This window comes from Oryzias latipes, chromosome 3 (assembly GCF_002234675.1).
Source record: "Oryzias latipes chromosome 3, ASM223467v1".
NCBI lineage: Eukaryota > Metazoa > Chordata > Actinopteri > Beloniformes > Adrianichthyidae > Oryzias > Oryzias latipes.
This window is the reverse complement of record NC_019861.2, coordinates 17,371,318-17,388,022: the sequence shown is the minus strand read 5'-3', so window position 1 is coordinate 17,388,022 and position 16,705 is coordinate 17,371,318. Positions and strand designations below refer to the sequence as shown.

At 38.2% G+C, this 16,705-nt stretch overlaps 1 protein-coding gene across 3 annotated transcripts; it reads right to left on the bottom strand.

Annotated features, from left to right (window-relative positions):
* Positions 1-1,462: 1,462 nt before the first annotated feature.
* dync1li2 (dynein cytoplasmic 1 light intermediate chain 2) lies at positions 1,463-16,309 on the bottom strand. Of its 3 annotated transcripts, none has more exons than XM_023953413.1 (13): positions 15,943-16,309; positions 15,149-15,222; positions 13,962-14,078; positions 13,610-13,840; positions 8,487-8,647; positions 6,832-6,925; positions 6,578-6,713; positions 6,381-6,492; positions 6,193-6,252; positions 6,026-6,070; positions 5,833-5,947; positions 5,270-5,398; positions 1,463-4,269 (listed from the first exon to the last, which is right to left on the bottom strand). In XM_023953413.1, the coding sequence occupies exons 1-13, from the start codon at positions 16,026-16,028 to the stop codon at positions 4,160-4,162; spliced, it is 1,470 nt and encodes a 489-aa protein (XP_023809181.1). In that variant the 5' UTR covers positions 16,029-16,309; the 3' UTR covers positions 1,463-4,159. The 3 variants fall into 3 exon arrangements, with proteins under 3 accessions (XP_023809181.1, XP_023809182.1, XP_023809183.1); XM_023953414.1 differs by having other exon boundaries at positions 1,463-4,264; XM_023953415.1 differs by lacking the exon at positions 15,943-16,309 and adding an exon at positions 15,746-15,845.
* Between the last annotated feature and the right edge of the window lie 396 nt (positions 16,310-16,705).

Below are 16,705 nucleotides of genomic sequence, written 5' to 3'. Positions count from 1 at the left end.
TTTTTGACCATTTTTTAAAAGATTCTTGTAAGGAATAAACTAAACACAGATTCTCTACATCAAATACTCTTGAAAATTTCTGGGGCAAAAAAGCAAAGTGGTGTCATTTATAAAATGCAACTTAATTTCGAAGTGTAACCAATTCATTTTTCTTCATGTCCATTGACTGCCCTCTATCGAGGAATGATGGTACTGCAGGAGAGGTCAGTTAAAGGTGCTCCAGGAGTCTGAAGCACCAAGAAATGATGTTTTCACCCATTAAAAGTCTACTCCGACCTTTTAAGCTATTTAAAAGTATATTATGCAGTTTTAGACTTAATCAAAAACCTGTGTCGTTTTCTAAGACAAAGTGTCACCTGAGTTGTGAGGGACCATTGGCGAGGAACAACCCCCTTTCCTGACCTGTTGCACTGGAGCAGGAAGCTTGTGGTCCGCCCAGCGTATTTTCTACGTCACAAATAAGCTCTTTTTCAAATGGCATTTTTCTTAATTTGAAAATTTTAATATTCAGGAATGCAATTTTGAGCCTGGTTTTTCTTTAAAGGCCTAAATGTCCTATATCCTCATGAAAATGCAACAAGAACATGTTAAAGTCCCACTCCCATCATCTTTTGATCTATTGTAAAAGTGTTCTTAAAGGTCTTTTAATTATAATTATGCAGTTTTTAGCCAAAATAAAGAAAGGACTTCAGAAATTCACAGATGTGGCTGGGTCTGTTGACACAGTAAGTCTGCCCTCATTTGCCACAATCCCTTTGTTTACACTCTCTCCCGGAAGCTTATAGCCCCTCACAACCCCAATCTAACATTGCGGGTACAGCTGTACAGATTTACACCAGATGCCTGCTCAGACAAAGAAACAAAGATGCACATGGATCTATTTGTCTGCAAATTGAACAGGAATGGAGCAGATCCGGCTTGAGGCAGCCGACTGTAGCTTTTAAGTCACACCTACAAGTTTTTTCCGACGGCATTTGTTCACCTGCTCCTGATTCACAATGGTTTGAATAAAGAAATAATCAGAAATGCTATTTCAACCTTAATTTTTTTTATTTGTCATCATGAAAACAGGAAAAACATGTTAAAACGTCCAAAACTCGATTTTCTTTGGAGTGGGTGTTTAAGTATCTGTTGATAAAGTGATGCCTTTGTGGTTTTTCAAATATTTAGTGTTCACATCGCTGAGTTTCTACCGAAGTGTTCCAGCTACTAATCTTATGACAGCTTTGAAGAAAATATTCTTTACACAAAGTGTAGCTCCATCTCTACCATGTTTTAGCATGGAGGATTTAGAAACATGCGCAAACACATGCTTAAAACTCAGAAATCTAAAGCTTAACTGCAAAAACACAAGACACCTTTTGCATAGACAGTTGAGGATTATTTGGATGTTTTATTGATGTCAAAAGCAATGCAGTTGCTAAAAGTAGTGAAATGAGTGCAGACAAAAAGAAAACACACGTCTCGATCCTTGGTTTTATTTAAGCCGTGGGTCTGATAAACATTTCCGTATCATTGAAGGCATTTTAAGCTAAAAACAATATGGCGACTTGGAGGCTACAGAAATGAGTTAGACATACAAACTTTTTCATCCAGAACACCCAAATGCAGCAAGTCATGTCCTTCAATCGTCTTGATATTTTCAGTACAAAAGGGCTAGAAGCTGAAGCTGAAAGTCTTGTGGAGGCGAACACTGCCGAGTGGTTGAAGGCAATTCTTTTTAAGGAGGTGAAAAGGCAATTCTTTGCGATTGACAGGTGAGTACCAAAAGGTAACAACTGTTCATTATTCAATCTTGAGAGTAACAACAAATCCTTGCAAAGAGCAAGTGTAAAAGACACGAGGAGGAGCCGGAGCGCTTCCATCGATGCAGCGAAATGCCAAATGCAAGTACGGGCACGCATCAGAAACACCGGTCACAGGTCCTTCGTTTACAGTGACATTTGGCAAATCAAAAAAAAAAAAAAGTAGAGGGGTAATCACAAGATGAAGATCGAAGTTTTGTTGTTAATCATCCTTTTATATCTGTTCTTAACTTAAAAAGGTAAGGCAAAACAGATAAGCAATGTGTTTTCAAGGCAAGAGGTGCTCATTTCAAAACATGGCATCACTGGCTATTAATTGTGCTTTATCCTTAGCTACAAATGATTAGAAATTAATTTGAATAGATGATTTAGTAAAGCAAATGAAGGGGAATTGAGTGATGTTTTATTAACACAACACTGTGAAAACAAACTGTATTCGTAGAGTAAAAGTTTGAAAAAAAAATGTTTAAGTCCCACTTCCGATCACCGACTTACATAAATGTGATGCAAAAAAAAACTGAGCATGGTAGACGGGATAAAGGTATGTTTATACGTTGACATGGTGTTAAAAAGAGTTAGACCTTAATTTGATGGAACATTACAGAATAGGAACGTGTGTAGCAGGAACTACAGGAGCAATCTTTGGTTTTTTAATCCAATTCCAACTGTGTCCTTTTGGCCATTATTTTTTTTAACAGCTAAAATCTTCCCAACTGCCATAATTCTGTCAAAGCTACAGTCTACACCATACATGGCCTTCAATAGGACCTTGCATATAGTTAAGAATGTTAGTGTGCACTTCTTTTTTCATTATCGTGTCAGAAAAAAAAAACAGATTCTTTTGATATGATACAGCTTTTACAAAAAAAAAAAGACCAGAAATAAAAGACAATCAAGCAACCCTTCAAAGACACAAATTAGGAGTATTCCTGTGAAGGCAAGATGGCCTTTACTGTACATTGAATGTGATGGCTGTCAATTTTAATGGACACTGAACAAAAAAAGTTTAACCCTTTTTTTCTTCTTTTTTTTTTTTTTTAAATCAGGGATGTTTCTACAACTACTGTCATTTAGAAACTGGGAATGTTTTAACTTACATGAAAAGTACAGAGTGAAAACAAAGGATGAAGAGGTAAGTGCTGTCAAACACTGAAGGATACAGATTCTGTTTGTTTTTTTCCGTCAAGCAGCTGCATGTATTTTAGCTGAAAATAAGTAGCATCAACCGCAGTAGATGGAGGAACATATTCAGATCCATCAGGTGGGACTTTAACAACTGTAATAATTTACATTAGGAATTCAATGCATTAAACTTAAGCTCACAGAATTGGAAAAAGTTAGCAGACCACAGGGCTTGTTGTACATCAACAAAAATGGGAGGAAAACTTCAAGCGGTGGAGCTACAGTGCATTCCCTCCATTGTGGACCAGAACCTCTGCTATGACACCAACAGCTAACCTTGCGAGGCACTTAGGAGTTACAGTAGGAAAGATGCCCAACCCGTCCCCCAAACCTGTCGCTAAAAAAAGCTAACTCAATGCAGGTTCTAAGAATTCCAATCAGTCTTTGTCCAGTCAGACATGCTATTTTTGGACAGAAATGCACTTTGTACAAAAAAAAAAAAAAAAAAAAAAAAGAGTAAACCTGAACCTGAATTTTTTTCTTCTTCTATATTTACAGAATCCTTTGAGATGAACAGGGTGAGTCAACTGATATGCTGTCACATCATTAGCATCATGATGTCAGTATTGTTTTTTTTTAGCACTGAACCAATAATCCTTAAACCAACATACGGCGCTGAAAATAAAATAAAGAGGAGCATTGCATAAATACACCAGAATCATTTGTTTTTTGACATACTACATGTGTGTGCGAGTATTTGATTTTCCTCTTCTCAGTATTTAGAGTTTAAACACCTTCCAATGTCAAACCAATTCCTTCCACGAGACAGGCATAACCAGGCGCCACAGGACCAGTATCATAGCACTCTTGAAAACCATGAGATGTACCCCCCCCCCGAAAAAACTGGGGCCTGCAGCCCAACGAATCAGACGGGCCGCCAGGGAGGGTCCACACATCCCCCCCCCCCCCCCCCATTACATTTTCAGCAGGAGAGGAGAGCATAAGGCCAAGCCCTCAGTAGTTATAATCTCATTAATATCTCCACCTCTCATATCACGATCTTCCAATCTTTCTGAGACTTTCTGTAGCATCTGAAACGTATTTGGTGTGCGCTGACTGGTACAGGCGTTGGGGAAAGTGGTCTTTTTTTTTTTTTCATTTTTATGCTCACATGTACATCGATTTTTCCAAGGGTAATAAAGCAGTACACAATGAAGCTGGTTTTGTTGCCTTCACGCTTCGTTCTCCGTCGGTGGTATGTTGTTAGCTGGAACCATGGAGTCTTGTTTGCGAGTCATTCGGTCCAATTCTGCCTGGACATCAGTCAAACCCGGCTTCTGCCCTTGAGGAAAAACAGAGGAGAAAAAAAAAAAGGCCAAAAGTAATCTCCTGTAGCTTCTGCGTGTTCAGACTTGTTGGTTTTGGCCGGCAAGCTGATGATGGCTGGATGGTGATGTGTTCTCATGCTGATGGTTGGTGACTTGCAGCCGCAGTTAGCACGCATGCGAAAATCAGTCTAACATGTAGTCATGCAGTTTTCCCTCAGTTAGGATGAGAAAAGGCAAAGTTTAGGATGTCAACCTTCAACGTGGATAGCAGTAAAGGTGATTTGGAGCAAAGGAATTAGTTTAGCACGCAGTGAGATATGACGTTGCACAACATTGGTTTCCATGCAGGCACCTCAGCGGGTTGTGTCAGTGCATTCAGGCCCGTCAGAAGCTTCCTCAGAGGTCAGGAGTTCAGTCAAAACAGACACCTTGCCATATCCACCTTTAACAGGCTTAACACGGGTGGAGGAGATAAAATGCCACACGGCAGGAGCGTTTGCATGTATGCATGTGATCACTTCAGCAATCCCTGCTGTCACTGAGAAGACGTGGCAGCAAAACGGATCGTTTCTCTTTTTTTTTTTTCTTTAACATTTTAAACGCACTTCAAAAAGATGCAAATGCTTAAGTGGAAAAAAAGAGATTCTTGGAACAGAAATTCTGTTCAGGAAATTTGAGATATATTCACATAAAGGCTTTGTTTTTAATGTGCCCAAAGGCAGTTTTCACTAAAATGGGACATATAATTAGTTGCATGATGATAATTTATTTATTGCTAATGTTCTTGCTTCTCCTCCCATATTTGAGTTCATTTTTTTTTCCATTAGCTGACCAATGTTTTTTTAATCATCACCATTTCATTTATTAAAATCTCATATTAATCTTTATTTTTTATAGATTTTCTGTTAAAGTTAGAAATATGACTGCATTCAAAAGACCTCTCTGATATAATAAACATAAAATGAGATAAGAATCACACGTGTGTGTAGTAGATGCATGTATGGAGGACTATACCTGTTTTCTTGGCAGACCCTTGCACTCCAGCGCCAACTGCTCCACTTCCTGGGCTACCGGGTGATCCCGTCTTTTTACTCAACAGGCTATTGAAGAAATTGGCCAGCACTCCTTCGTTTGCAGCCCCCGCTAAAACAGAAACACTTATGAGTTGGTAAAGTGTTGTAAGAACAACCCAATACAATGCTCTAAAAAAAAAAAAAAGAACAATTTCTAAAATATTCTTTGAGGAAAGTAAAAAAAATAACCGAGGATATGTTTCAAAAATCACCAGCTCTGAGAACAGGAATATACCAGGGATGTATGTCGAGGTAACTTTGTTTAGAAACCAAACACTCCTGCTGCAGAGTGTTTGGTTAAAATAGTCTCCAGTTTGGTATAAACTAAAGGAAAACTGACAACTAGCAGCTATTAGCTTTTAATTTGAACTTCTTTTCTCTCAATAAATGGAACTAAATTAGGTAAAGTTTGGAATCAAAGCAGTTTTGATGGGGTCTAAACATCCATGTTACGCATCAAAAACAGTGATATATTCTCAAATAAAATAAAATCGCTTTTCTCACCTTTCATGTTAGGGTCAGGCTTCTTGACAGTAGATAATGGCGAGCTGCTGCTTACAGTGGGTTGGCCACGACCGGCAGGCCTGGGGGACACTGAAGCCGGCCGTCCTGGAGACTCCTAAAGGAAAACACACGTGTTCATGAAATAAATACGTAAATAAATGTTGTTAGGTCTCATGGCCCTTCTGAGACTTACTGTTGCTCCTCTTGTTGGTGTAGCTGGCTGCTTTGCTAGCAAAGACTGCAAAACACAGCAGAACAGATAGATTGAATCATTTCCAGCAAGAGCCTTTCAATTAGAAATTAGAAATACAAAACCTATTTGTCAAATTCATCCTATTCCTTCCATCCCTGCACACTTACCTGTTGCTTCATGAGGAATACCTGCTCTTCTTCTGCACAAATCTCCTTGTCGTGAACCAGCTGAAGAAAAAAAAACATTGCGTGATGTAAAATACTCTCTAATATTTATAATAATCTGATACATTGATGATAGTTCCATTATTATACAAAAACAATCAACACTGTCTTCGTTTTCATATTCGTCATACCTTTCGTACTGGAGGTTTTGTAATAAAATCTTCAAATGGATCTTCTGGTCTAACTGTTGTGAAGTTTTCATGCAAAATCCCAATTTTCTTCTCATTATCCCATCCTGATGGACTAAAAAAAGATAAATGTGTCAACCAGGCTTTGTGTGGAAAAATGTAGTCTCTTCTTAAAAGAGAATACGTTTAGTTCAGCTTACATGAACACTGCATCTTTCTCCACCACTAACGCAGGAGTGACAAACTGAAAGTCATACAACTTATGTAAAATATATTTGTAAAGCAGATCCAGGTTCTTCTCCTCTTTTACTGAGGTATAGATCAGGCCAGCTCCGTCTGTTTCATATAGTTAAGGGAGTAACCTCATAGATTGAGCAAAGAGCCAATAAAGACACAATGAAAAAAAGAAAAACAAGATTTTAAACATTACTGATCCATAACATTGGAAGGATACACTGTAAGGAGAATCGCCTGATGTGGGACTGGATGAAATCAAAGTGCTCGTCTCTGAAGTCATGCTCCTTCTCTAGAACACTGACTGCATCACACTGAAAGAATGACAAAAGTTATTTAGGTGATGCCTGATGTGCAGAGTGGTTAACAAGCATTCACCTAAAAGGTTTCTTTTCTTTTTAAAAAGCCTATACCATGCTATTCTTAAGCCTTTTATAGTAAACAATATCCATGTATATGATAATATATTACATTTAGCACACAAAAGAACACATTTTTTATGACATATTAGTAATTTTCAAATCCGGAAGTAGGATCCACACTTTTGCAAAGATGGATGTGCATATTGAGCTGATAATAGGAAAGCATTTAGTCCATCACTGCTAGTTCCACTGAGTAAGTGTGTGTGTGTGTTATTCTGGGGGAGGAGCCATCAGCACAAACTCTTTCAGGAGGGGGCTGCTCTCACTGGTCTACATCACAAAGTGAGAACCCGCTTGTTTTCTTGGGTTGGGAGGGGCTGCTGCCCAGAGTGCAGGTTTTCCGAGGAATACTTAGAGATGCGAGAACACTTTGGGATTGTTTTTCGTGTGGAATAAACTTTTTGATACACTTAAAAGCTCAAAACTGATTTTGCATGATATAGGCCCTTAAAAAAAAGAGAGAGATTTAGTAACTAAACACTTCCCTTCTTTGGTGTCTCTAACCTAACTTAGGAATTTCACATTTGTAGCTACAACTTAACACATTTGTAGTTTGGTGAAAAGAAAAAAAAAAGTTTGAAGATCATTGTATAGGAAAGTTTCCCGGGAGTAAAATTCTGATTGTTTTTGTCAATAAATCATCAACAAATTATAGGATGTGTAAAACTTCAAACTGGCAGAGATATATTTTGCTGCATCATGTAAAGCCAGAAGTTAGCCTGATTTTTATTAATATTCTTTATAATTGCCAATAAAAATGTTCCTTGGTTCAAAGTTCTCAAAGAAAACTTCTAGAAAAAAAGGTTAATCAATCATGTGAAAGACCACAGACATCGTCCTAATATCTTTTGAATGTTGATTAATATCATTCACGAGCCTCATGTGTCCTTTAAGGTGTGCCTTTAACCAACTCTCACAAGTTACCATATCAGAAGATCTTAATGCCAAAGGTCATCAAGAAGGCCGTTTAAAGTCAGTTTCTGTCTAAAAACAGACAACAAGTAATAGATTTCTTCAGAAAAAAAAACTAGATTCTTATGAACAGAAAAACAGAAAAAGGAATTGAACACAAATGCCAGTCAGAAAGGTCTGAACACAAATATGTTTGAGGAAGCTAAAGTAATGGGCCTGATGATAAAGTCTGCATATAATTCCTCTTTATGGTTCAAAGGCCTTTTTATTGCAGAAGTTGCCCTGAAAAAAAAATTACAATAAAAGCAGGAGGATTGAAAGGTGTGATCTGAAAAATGCACAACAACAAAGCAGGAGGTGCATTCAGCACTTTTCCAAAAAGAGCTTTTTTCTGGTTTAATGTTACCACGGCAACAGGTTTAAGTGGTAAATGGAGCTGCTAGACTTTAATCCAGTGTTTTTTTAATGAAATGTTTGAAACAACTTACACACACACACAAAAAAAGCTAACCTATAAAAACACAAATTGTGAAGTCTTTACCTTAGTGCAAACTATTAGCACTGGAATGCCAAAGTTGTGTGTTAGTGTGTTTTCTCCGAGTGGTAACACAACTGCCTCATCTTCTCCTGATGTTGTGGCCCTACGTGGGGAGGACGGGGTGCCATCTTCTGGTTCTATGTACTCTTGGAAAGCTTTTACCACTGAAAGAGACAAAAAAACATTTTTTTATTATAGGCTTCATTAAAGAAAAGAGAATCACATTTCTATGCAATAAAAATTAAAAGTCTCCATGTTGTAATAGTATTGGTACCTTGTAAAAAATCTCTAAATACATAGCTTTAAAAAAAGAAAAGTTGTGCAAAGTTGTGTCTTTTCACTTAAATTATGCCCCCAAATTCAATCGTGACCTTAAAATCCTTTTGCAAGCATTAAATACTGTTTGATTTCTACAACATACATAGTTTGTTTTAAAACTTAGAATAAATTCAATATAAAATGTTTTGAGACCTCCCAGTTCATCTTATTTTTTAATGTTTATAAGGAGCACAACATCCAAAAACATAAGAGGTAATTTGTGACTAATATAAAAATATTAAAAATGAATAACATAACACATTATCATTTATTTGTATATTTTTTAAAACAAGAGCATAAAAAGTCCATTCAGACTAATACCAGAAACACAGCTAAAGATGTCTTATCAGAATAGTTAGAACTGCAGTTAGTTTATGCTTGTTTGAAGGCAGAATCAATGCAAAAACTAAAAGTTCTATTTGAGCAAAACAAACAGTAAAGAATCTTTTCCACAGATGTGCAATAGTTTTTCAACAAGATGACAATAAACAACCACAGTCCAGTCTGCACAGGAACAAAGTGGGAAGAACGCGCTACAAACACCGAGCGGGTCTACTGACAGTCTTAAGTTTCTAATTTAAAAAGCATTCTAAAATGAAATACATGCAACCCAGTAAATGTTGCACACTTCAGGACATTTTTACATAAAAAAGAACAAAAAAGGCTCATTTTTGGCAAAAAGGTGGAGAGCACAATGAATCCAATCCCAGTCTTGTTGTTGTGCTCTCCTGCTGTTCGGCTGGGGTGATGGGGATTACACGCAGGAAGTTCTGGCCAACTTCCTCAGACGCCTTGAGAATGAAGTTGGGACACAGCCCACGCGCCAGACCGGCTCCTCTATTCGAGTCCAGCCATTTTTGTTTAAAAGTGGGACTTTTTTTCCCCATAAGTAATAACTAGATTATGCATAAAAGCAAAGAAAACCACAATAAAAATAAAAGATTACCAAGAACCCATGTTGATAAGGGTTTTAAAGTGCACATTATTGTACAATTATGGTAATTAAATGCCAAGAAAACAACAGCCACAAACAATAAAATGTCAAAAGAAATTTTAAAAAAGAGGCTAAAAATTTGAAATTATATTAGTCTTTTCTTATTTGCACATTGTTTTTTTTTTTAAACAGGTAAACTGCTTAGCAATATTACAGCTAATGAAACAACAATGCAGATATGCTTTGATGTCATCTGATATTTAACATAGAGGTTATGAAAAGAGCGACAGCATAAGGAAATGCTACTTTCAAAACCCTCGTTGCTGAATGTCAGTGTGTGTGTGTATCTTCAGTGAAATAAATACAGCAGGAATCTTAATGAGGCAGATCACATGACTAATTAATAGCCTAACATTACCTTCCTAAGATAAACACAAGTAGTGTTTTCCTTCCACCAGCATTTTACCCTCCTGTTAAAGATCCACTGAATGCAATTTAAAAGACTATATTTAATCACATTGTATAAAAAAGAATTTCCCTTTGTCATCATACTGTTTTTTTTCTTCTAAAATTGAGAAATATTCCAAAATGATTTTCCAGTTCCCAGCAGGAACAGCAAAGGAACCGTCAGAGTGAGCCTTGAATTACAGAGATGGTTTTAGCAGCTTGAACACACACTTTGGTATTTTTCTTTTTTATTTATAACAGACTCAAGATTACTTGATCTGGAGAGTCATTTAAAAATAGAAATAAAGTAGCACAGCCATGCAAACTTTGACCCATGATTATCTGCTCCTCAAAGGTGAGGCCAAAAATGTGTCTGTACTTATTGCTTTCCATAAAATAAAAGCCCGAATGCGACAAGAGTGTCTGAATTACTTTGCCTTTTAAAATGCAGTCAAGTGGCAGTACTGTCGTTTGATTCTGTAATTTGACAAAAGAACTTTCCAAATAAAACTACTTTTAGCTATAGAACTGCAGCAACCTCTGTGTCCAGTCCACTGAGTTCAGACAAACAGAGTGTACTTCCTTTCTTTTCTCTGACGCAGCTACTGCAGGAGGGGAAAACATGATGCAAGACACTTGCAAGACTTACTGGACAACAGCCATTCCCTCACACACACCCACACACTTCAGGCGCTCAGTCTAACTCAAACTCAATGTAATCTGACCAGGCTTTGCCATTGTGCTGCAGACATCACAGAGATGCTTTATCTGCGTGGCATGCTTCAGGTAATCAGGTAATCTCAATAGGAGAGGGTTAGGTGACAATGCTGGTCAATGTGAAAATGCTGAACAAAAACAGGCCAAAATAATAAAAAAAGAGTGATAGAAAGTTCAACTGTGGAGATGTAAACACTTCCCTAGAACAAGTTAACACTGATTTTAGACTTTGTATAGATACAAAGGGAGATGTTAACATGTAAATGCACACAAACAACAAAATCTGTCCTTTTTAATGTGCTGTAAAGGCCGGTTATACAAACCTAAATATCAATACTAGAGTTGAAGAATTTGGGATTTTTATTTTTTTCACAGCTGCCAATGTTAAAACAAAACGTATTTAAATCTATGTTTTCAATTATTCAAGATTTCAAACCAGATCAAAACAACATTAAAATTTTCATTTGGGGTTTTACCAAAAAACTAAACAGGCTTTAAACAAAACAAGGCAGTCTTCGTCCAAATAAGCTAAACTTAATGCTTAGCGCTTTTGCCTCACAGTAAGAAAGCCCCCAGTTCAAATCCTGGCTGGGGGAATTGAAACGGAACATCAATGGGGGACCTTTCTGTGTGGAGTTTGCATGTTCACCCTGTGCAAGCGTGGGTTCACCCCGTGCAAGCATAAACTCTGGCATCCTCCCACCATCCAAAAACACGCTTCATAGATTAATTGGTTACTCTAAATTGTCCATAGATGTGAATGTGAGAGTGCATGGGTGTTGATTTGTGGTCCTGGGCCAGACTGGCGACCTGTCCACAGTGTCGTCTCCCTCCTTCACCCATGAGTGGCCAGGATAGGCTCCAGCAACCCCGTGACCCCGAAAGGGACAAAATGGCTTAGAAGAGGAATGAACGAACGAATGAATGAATGAATGAATGAATAATGCTCCTAAAGAAAAAACTTTTTTTTTTTAAAGAACCAAAAACGTTTTTCACCGTCCTGCAATCCAGTACAGTGATCCCTCGCTATAACGCGGTTTACTTTTCACGGATTTGCATTGTGCATTGTGTTCTGCATTCTGATTGGCTAAAAAGTCACTCCACTTCTTCTCTACCTGTGCCTCAATAACGTTGCAGTTTAATATGTACAAGTACGTAAAACAGCTTGCCAAATTGTACGTGTAAATTCTATTGCAATTTCAAATTTCTCTAAAACATATAGAAAAAAAGAGCGACAACAACTGCCTATCACTATGTTCTTCTACCGAACAAACACAGCTGCACCGAGGGCTTCAAAAGAAGAAAACACTGCAGAGTGGAGTCAGGATGCAGCAGCTCAGTCTGAAAAGCAGTGAAATACACCTGAGTCACTATTTGTCCGACTGTACTTGTACTACAAAAAATACAGTCGTACTACTTGTACGACTGTATTTTTTCCATAATCATTTTAAATTTTCTCCCGTTTAATCCAATTACTCGGGTCGCGGTGGGCGGGGCTAATCTCCGCAATATGAAGCCTTCTGTTCACATTGATGATTAAAATTATTATTTGACAGTAAAGTACAGAAGTTATTTGTTGAAAAAAACGTTTTTAAAGTACTTTTGTTTGTGAATAAATGCTTGAGCCTGTAAAATGGTCTGTTCTTTCTTTTCAATGTATAATAGAGGATTTAATTGTATAATTGTAAAAAAATTAAAGGTTTCTCCTTTACGGAATTTGCCTATAACGGGTTCTTTTTGGAACGTAACCCCCGCGAAAAACAAGGGTTTACTGTACATCAAACGATTAAATCATTCAACCAAACGTAGGTTCTGGCACTCTGTTACTGATTAAAGAAATTACTTTAAGATATTATTTTATAATATTCATTGTTTCACACAGAAGGAGGTAAACTATATGTGGGATTTTGCATTTACCATTAAGCTGCGTGCTCTGATGTGCAGCTCTGTGAGATTACTCCTTACTCTGTTTACTCAAAGCTGAAAGTTTCCTAGTGGCTCATGAGGATCAAGAACTGTTATCACTCACCTCTACCCAAGTCCTACGTAAAAGCTACACATTGTAAACCTGTTTAAATCCAGAACATTCTTGGGATACGTTCAGTTCGACCTTAAAGAGCAGCAAAAAAGCCATCTCTGAAGACTACACCCCAAACCCTGCAGGCTGAACCAAGCAGTTGGAAAAGCAGCCCTCTTTCTAAACACAAAAGAGCAGTTCATAAGTGTGACGGGGACAGATACTAAAATTAACAGAACAGCATCTGAGTGAACCACACTCAAAGATCTGCAGAGCTCGCCTGCAGCCAGAAGATGCAGCTGAAGATCATGGGCCTGTCTGCTGATGACCTAGAAATCCTCCATGACAACGTGTAATGCTATCAAGTGTCTGCATTCCATGCTACACATTATCCGAGCTCTGCTTCTTTGCTAGCAGGCAGTCAGCAAGGAGCCGCACTCTTCTTATGCAAGATCCACACTGCTGCTTCCATGAAATGCCTCTGCTGCATTCACTGTGGATAGTTTTCTTTAAATATAAATATATTTAAATACTAGTTTTTGGACATTTACATTTTGAGAGTAAGGGCAACAGAAATTCTTAGTAGATTCACAGCATATTAATTGTCTATGATTTATGTATAAAATGAAATGTCAACCAAAGCATTTTGTTGTTATTCCATCACAAAAAAAAGTGGTAGAATGAAGAACTCACTCCTCTGCTCCATTTCTCTCATGTCCTCTGGAGGAATCTTTAGCTTGTCCACATGGTCACGGAGCACACTGGCCCACTTCTGTAAGGACTCCATAATGGTCCAGGGTCGAGACATGTCCACAACGAACACGGCTAGGCAGTCAGGTAGCGACTGAGCTGTCACAGCAAACTTTAAAAGGCCTTTGTGATACAGGTCCCCATCCAGGATCCACACATTGCAGCGGGTAAGGTCTACATCACAAAAATGAAAAAGATTGAAGCAAGATACAACAACAAATGTCTAAAGTAATATTGTTGTGTGACTGTATAGTTATTAATCTATGACCGCTAAAGCGGCATGACGTAAACATACCATCACGGTCTTCATCATGGACACTTAAGTAAAGGTACTCCAGTCCTCTGCCCTTCTTGTTGTGATCAGCTCCTTGGAGTTTGGACATAAGTGTTGTTTTTCCCGATCCATCCTCACCTGCAGACAATGCACATTTATTATTTTTACTAAAGGCAATACCTTGATTTTAACAGTAATAAAGTTTAAAGTCCCACTTTGATTGTCTTTTGATCTATTGTAAATGTGTTCACAGTGATCTTTTAATCGATTATGCCATTTTTAGCCAAAATAAAAAACCAGTGTCATTGTCTAGGAAAAGGTTTCTGCAGAGTGGCAGTAATTCATTTAATTCTCATCTGAGTTGTGAGGACTGTTTTGGTGCAGAGTGACCTGACACCATTTCCCATCATCCCTTTGTTAACACATTCCCACTAGCTTACAGTCCCTCACAACCCCAAGCTAACTTTAGTGGTGCAACAAAAATGACAAGCAATATTGGAGCTATCCAGACGATCAGTTTTGAGCCAGATGCCAGCTCAGACGAGGAAAATTAAGACGTACATGGATCTATTTGTCTGCAAATGAATGCATCAGAATGGAGCAGAGTAGGGAGCTTGTGGCCTGCATAGGTCCTAAGTCAGACCAACAAGCTTTTTCCACTTGCATTTTTGTCTGGTCCTGATTCAGAGCATTTGAATAAAGTAAATAATCAGGTATGCAATTTTGAACTTATATATATTTTCTCCATCATGACAAATATTTAACAAAAACACATCGATGATTAACATTTTGTTTTCCATGGAGATAGGAGATGAGTTCAGATAAAGGTGTGGCAAAGGGATTTCCCAAGATCAAATGTGTAATATTTTTGCTTAAATTTAAAACTCAGCTAAAAACTTGCAGAACCTCAGTTAAATTTGCAAGCTTTAATAATAAGATTTCACATATAACTATTGAGCAGTTTGTCAAAATGTAACACGTAAAATTCATTCAAATGGCCACACCCTAGAAAATTCCAGAAGATACCAGTTTTTCCTTTTTTTTCCCCACCAGAATGTATTTAATCCAAACGTAGGAAAACCAAAGAAACGGGAAAAGGCTGTAATCCCAAACAACTATGACGTTTGCAGATGGTTTGCTCTCCTAAAGCTCCACAGAAACACCGCAGAAGCGTGAGGTCTCACTGAGACAGAACAGCAAATACTCACCAAACACCAGGATGTTCTTTCCTGATGGCAACTTTGAACTTGATCTGGTTGAAACTTCACTCAGTATTGAGGACCTATGGAGGAAAAAGCGCACAAAAACTTTTTAGCACCAGAACAACCACGAAGCTCTAGCTGACACTTTCCAGCACTTTGCTTTTATTTTGAAAGCAATAATCCACGCAACAGCAGCCCACAGATGAGATCATGAGTCCACGAATGCACATGAAAACAGGAAACGACCGTCCATCAGGACTGACCCCAAGCACTAAATAAGAAGACGCCGAGCTAAAGCTCGATTATGCTATCCAAAACTAAAACAATACTAAACGCTACTACTCAAACTTACAATTCAATTAACATCTTACTTAAATTACAACGTTTTCTTTTTGACAGCTTGCTGTGCCCCTCATAAGGCAGCTAACCAAGCTGTTCTTACTTAGCAACTCCTGACACATGAACTCTCAACTATAGCGCTTGTATGTGAACGAATCCCGGGAGCCTAATGCGTCCAAAATGAGTAGAGACAGTACGAAAAATTACAAGACAACCCCTAAACGTCGTTAAGAGAGCTGTAGCGCAAAACAAATGAAAAGTTACCTATAAACCTAGTTAGCCTGTTAGCCGGAGTACAGTTAGCGGGCTGACCGCTCCAGTCAGTGCTAACGTTACTGCTAGCCGGGCCGGTGTGCGACTGGGAGCAGCCGGCAGTGACAAAGCAGAACCGCGGCGGGCTGCGCCTCTCCGACGGAGGCCCCGCTGTGACATAAAGTCGTGAAAGGAGCAGCGGAACTTGCCAGAGGCTTTGTCCTTCTTCGTCTTCGTTGTTATTGTCGCCCGAACCGGCTGCACCGGGGAGGTGTTTGTCCAGAACGGGAGCCATCTTCTCTTTCTACACCCACAAAGGCAAGGCCCTGCTGCTTGGCCACCTCTGGCACCGCCTTCATCCAACCAGCCGAGAGTACGTTACATTCGCTGAACGCGACGCCGCATGGAGACCCGTCTGCTGCTGCTCTGTTCACCAAACGGATGGACAGACCGCAGCCGTATTTGTGTCGTAGGATAACGATAAATACACAAATACAAAACGATTTTTTTTGTTTTTAAACAAAGGTTTTAATGCTCAAACTCGAAGTCAAACTTTCATTTTGAGAGTTCAGCCTACTCCTGGCTGCGCCCCCAACAGATGATGTCATCATGTCAGCTGATGTTATTTTTTTATTCTGAAAAATTCAAGTTCACATTTGTGACAGAATGATCAACTAATTAGAGTCAAAACAGAAAAATAAATTAAAATAATAAATGTAAATTTGATAATTCACAGGAAGAAAAGTGAACTGTGAACAAAATAAATTTGCACATGACAACAATCAACAAATAGGGGGTTATCCATTAACTAGATGAATAGACACAACAGCAATAATAATAATAAGCAAAGTTCTTTATAATAGGTCCTCCAGATAATTTGAAGAGTCACTTGTCCCATTAAGGAACCAACATTTTTGTTTTTAGAATTTACCCAGGATAATTATAACACTTAAACAATTAATTTCTATATTT

Bases quoted from the DNA above. Each gene is read 5' to 3' on its own strand.
- dync1li2 (XM_023953413.1), bottom strand. From the start codon at position 16,028: ATGGCTCCCGTTCTGGACAAACACCTCCCCGGTGCAGCCGGTTCGGGC. The intron at 6,493-6,577 runs GTAAGCTGAACT...ATCTTTTTTTAG, and splicing joins GAGAAAGATGCAGTGTTCAT to TCCATCAGGATGGGATAATG. The intron at 5,948-6,025 runs GTAAGTCTCAGA...GTTTTCCTTTAG, and splicing joins CACCAACAAGAGGAGCAACA to GAGTCTCCAGGACGGCCGGC.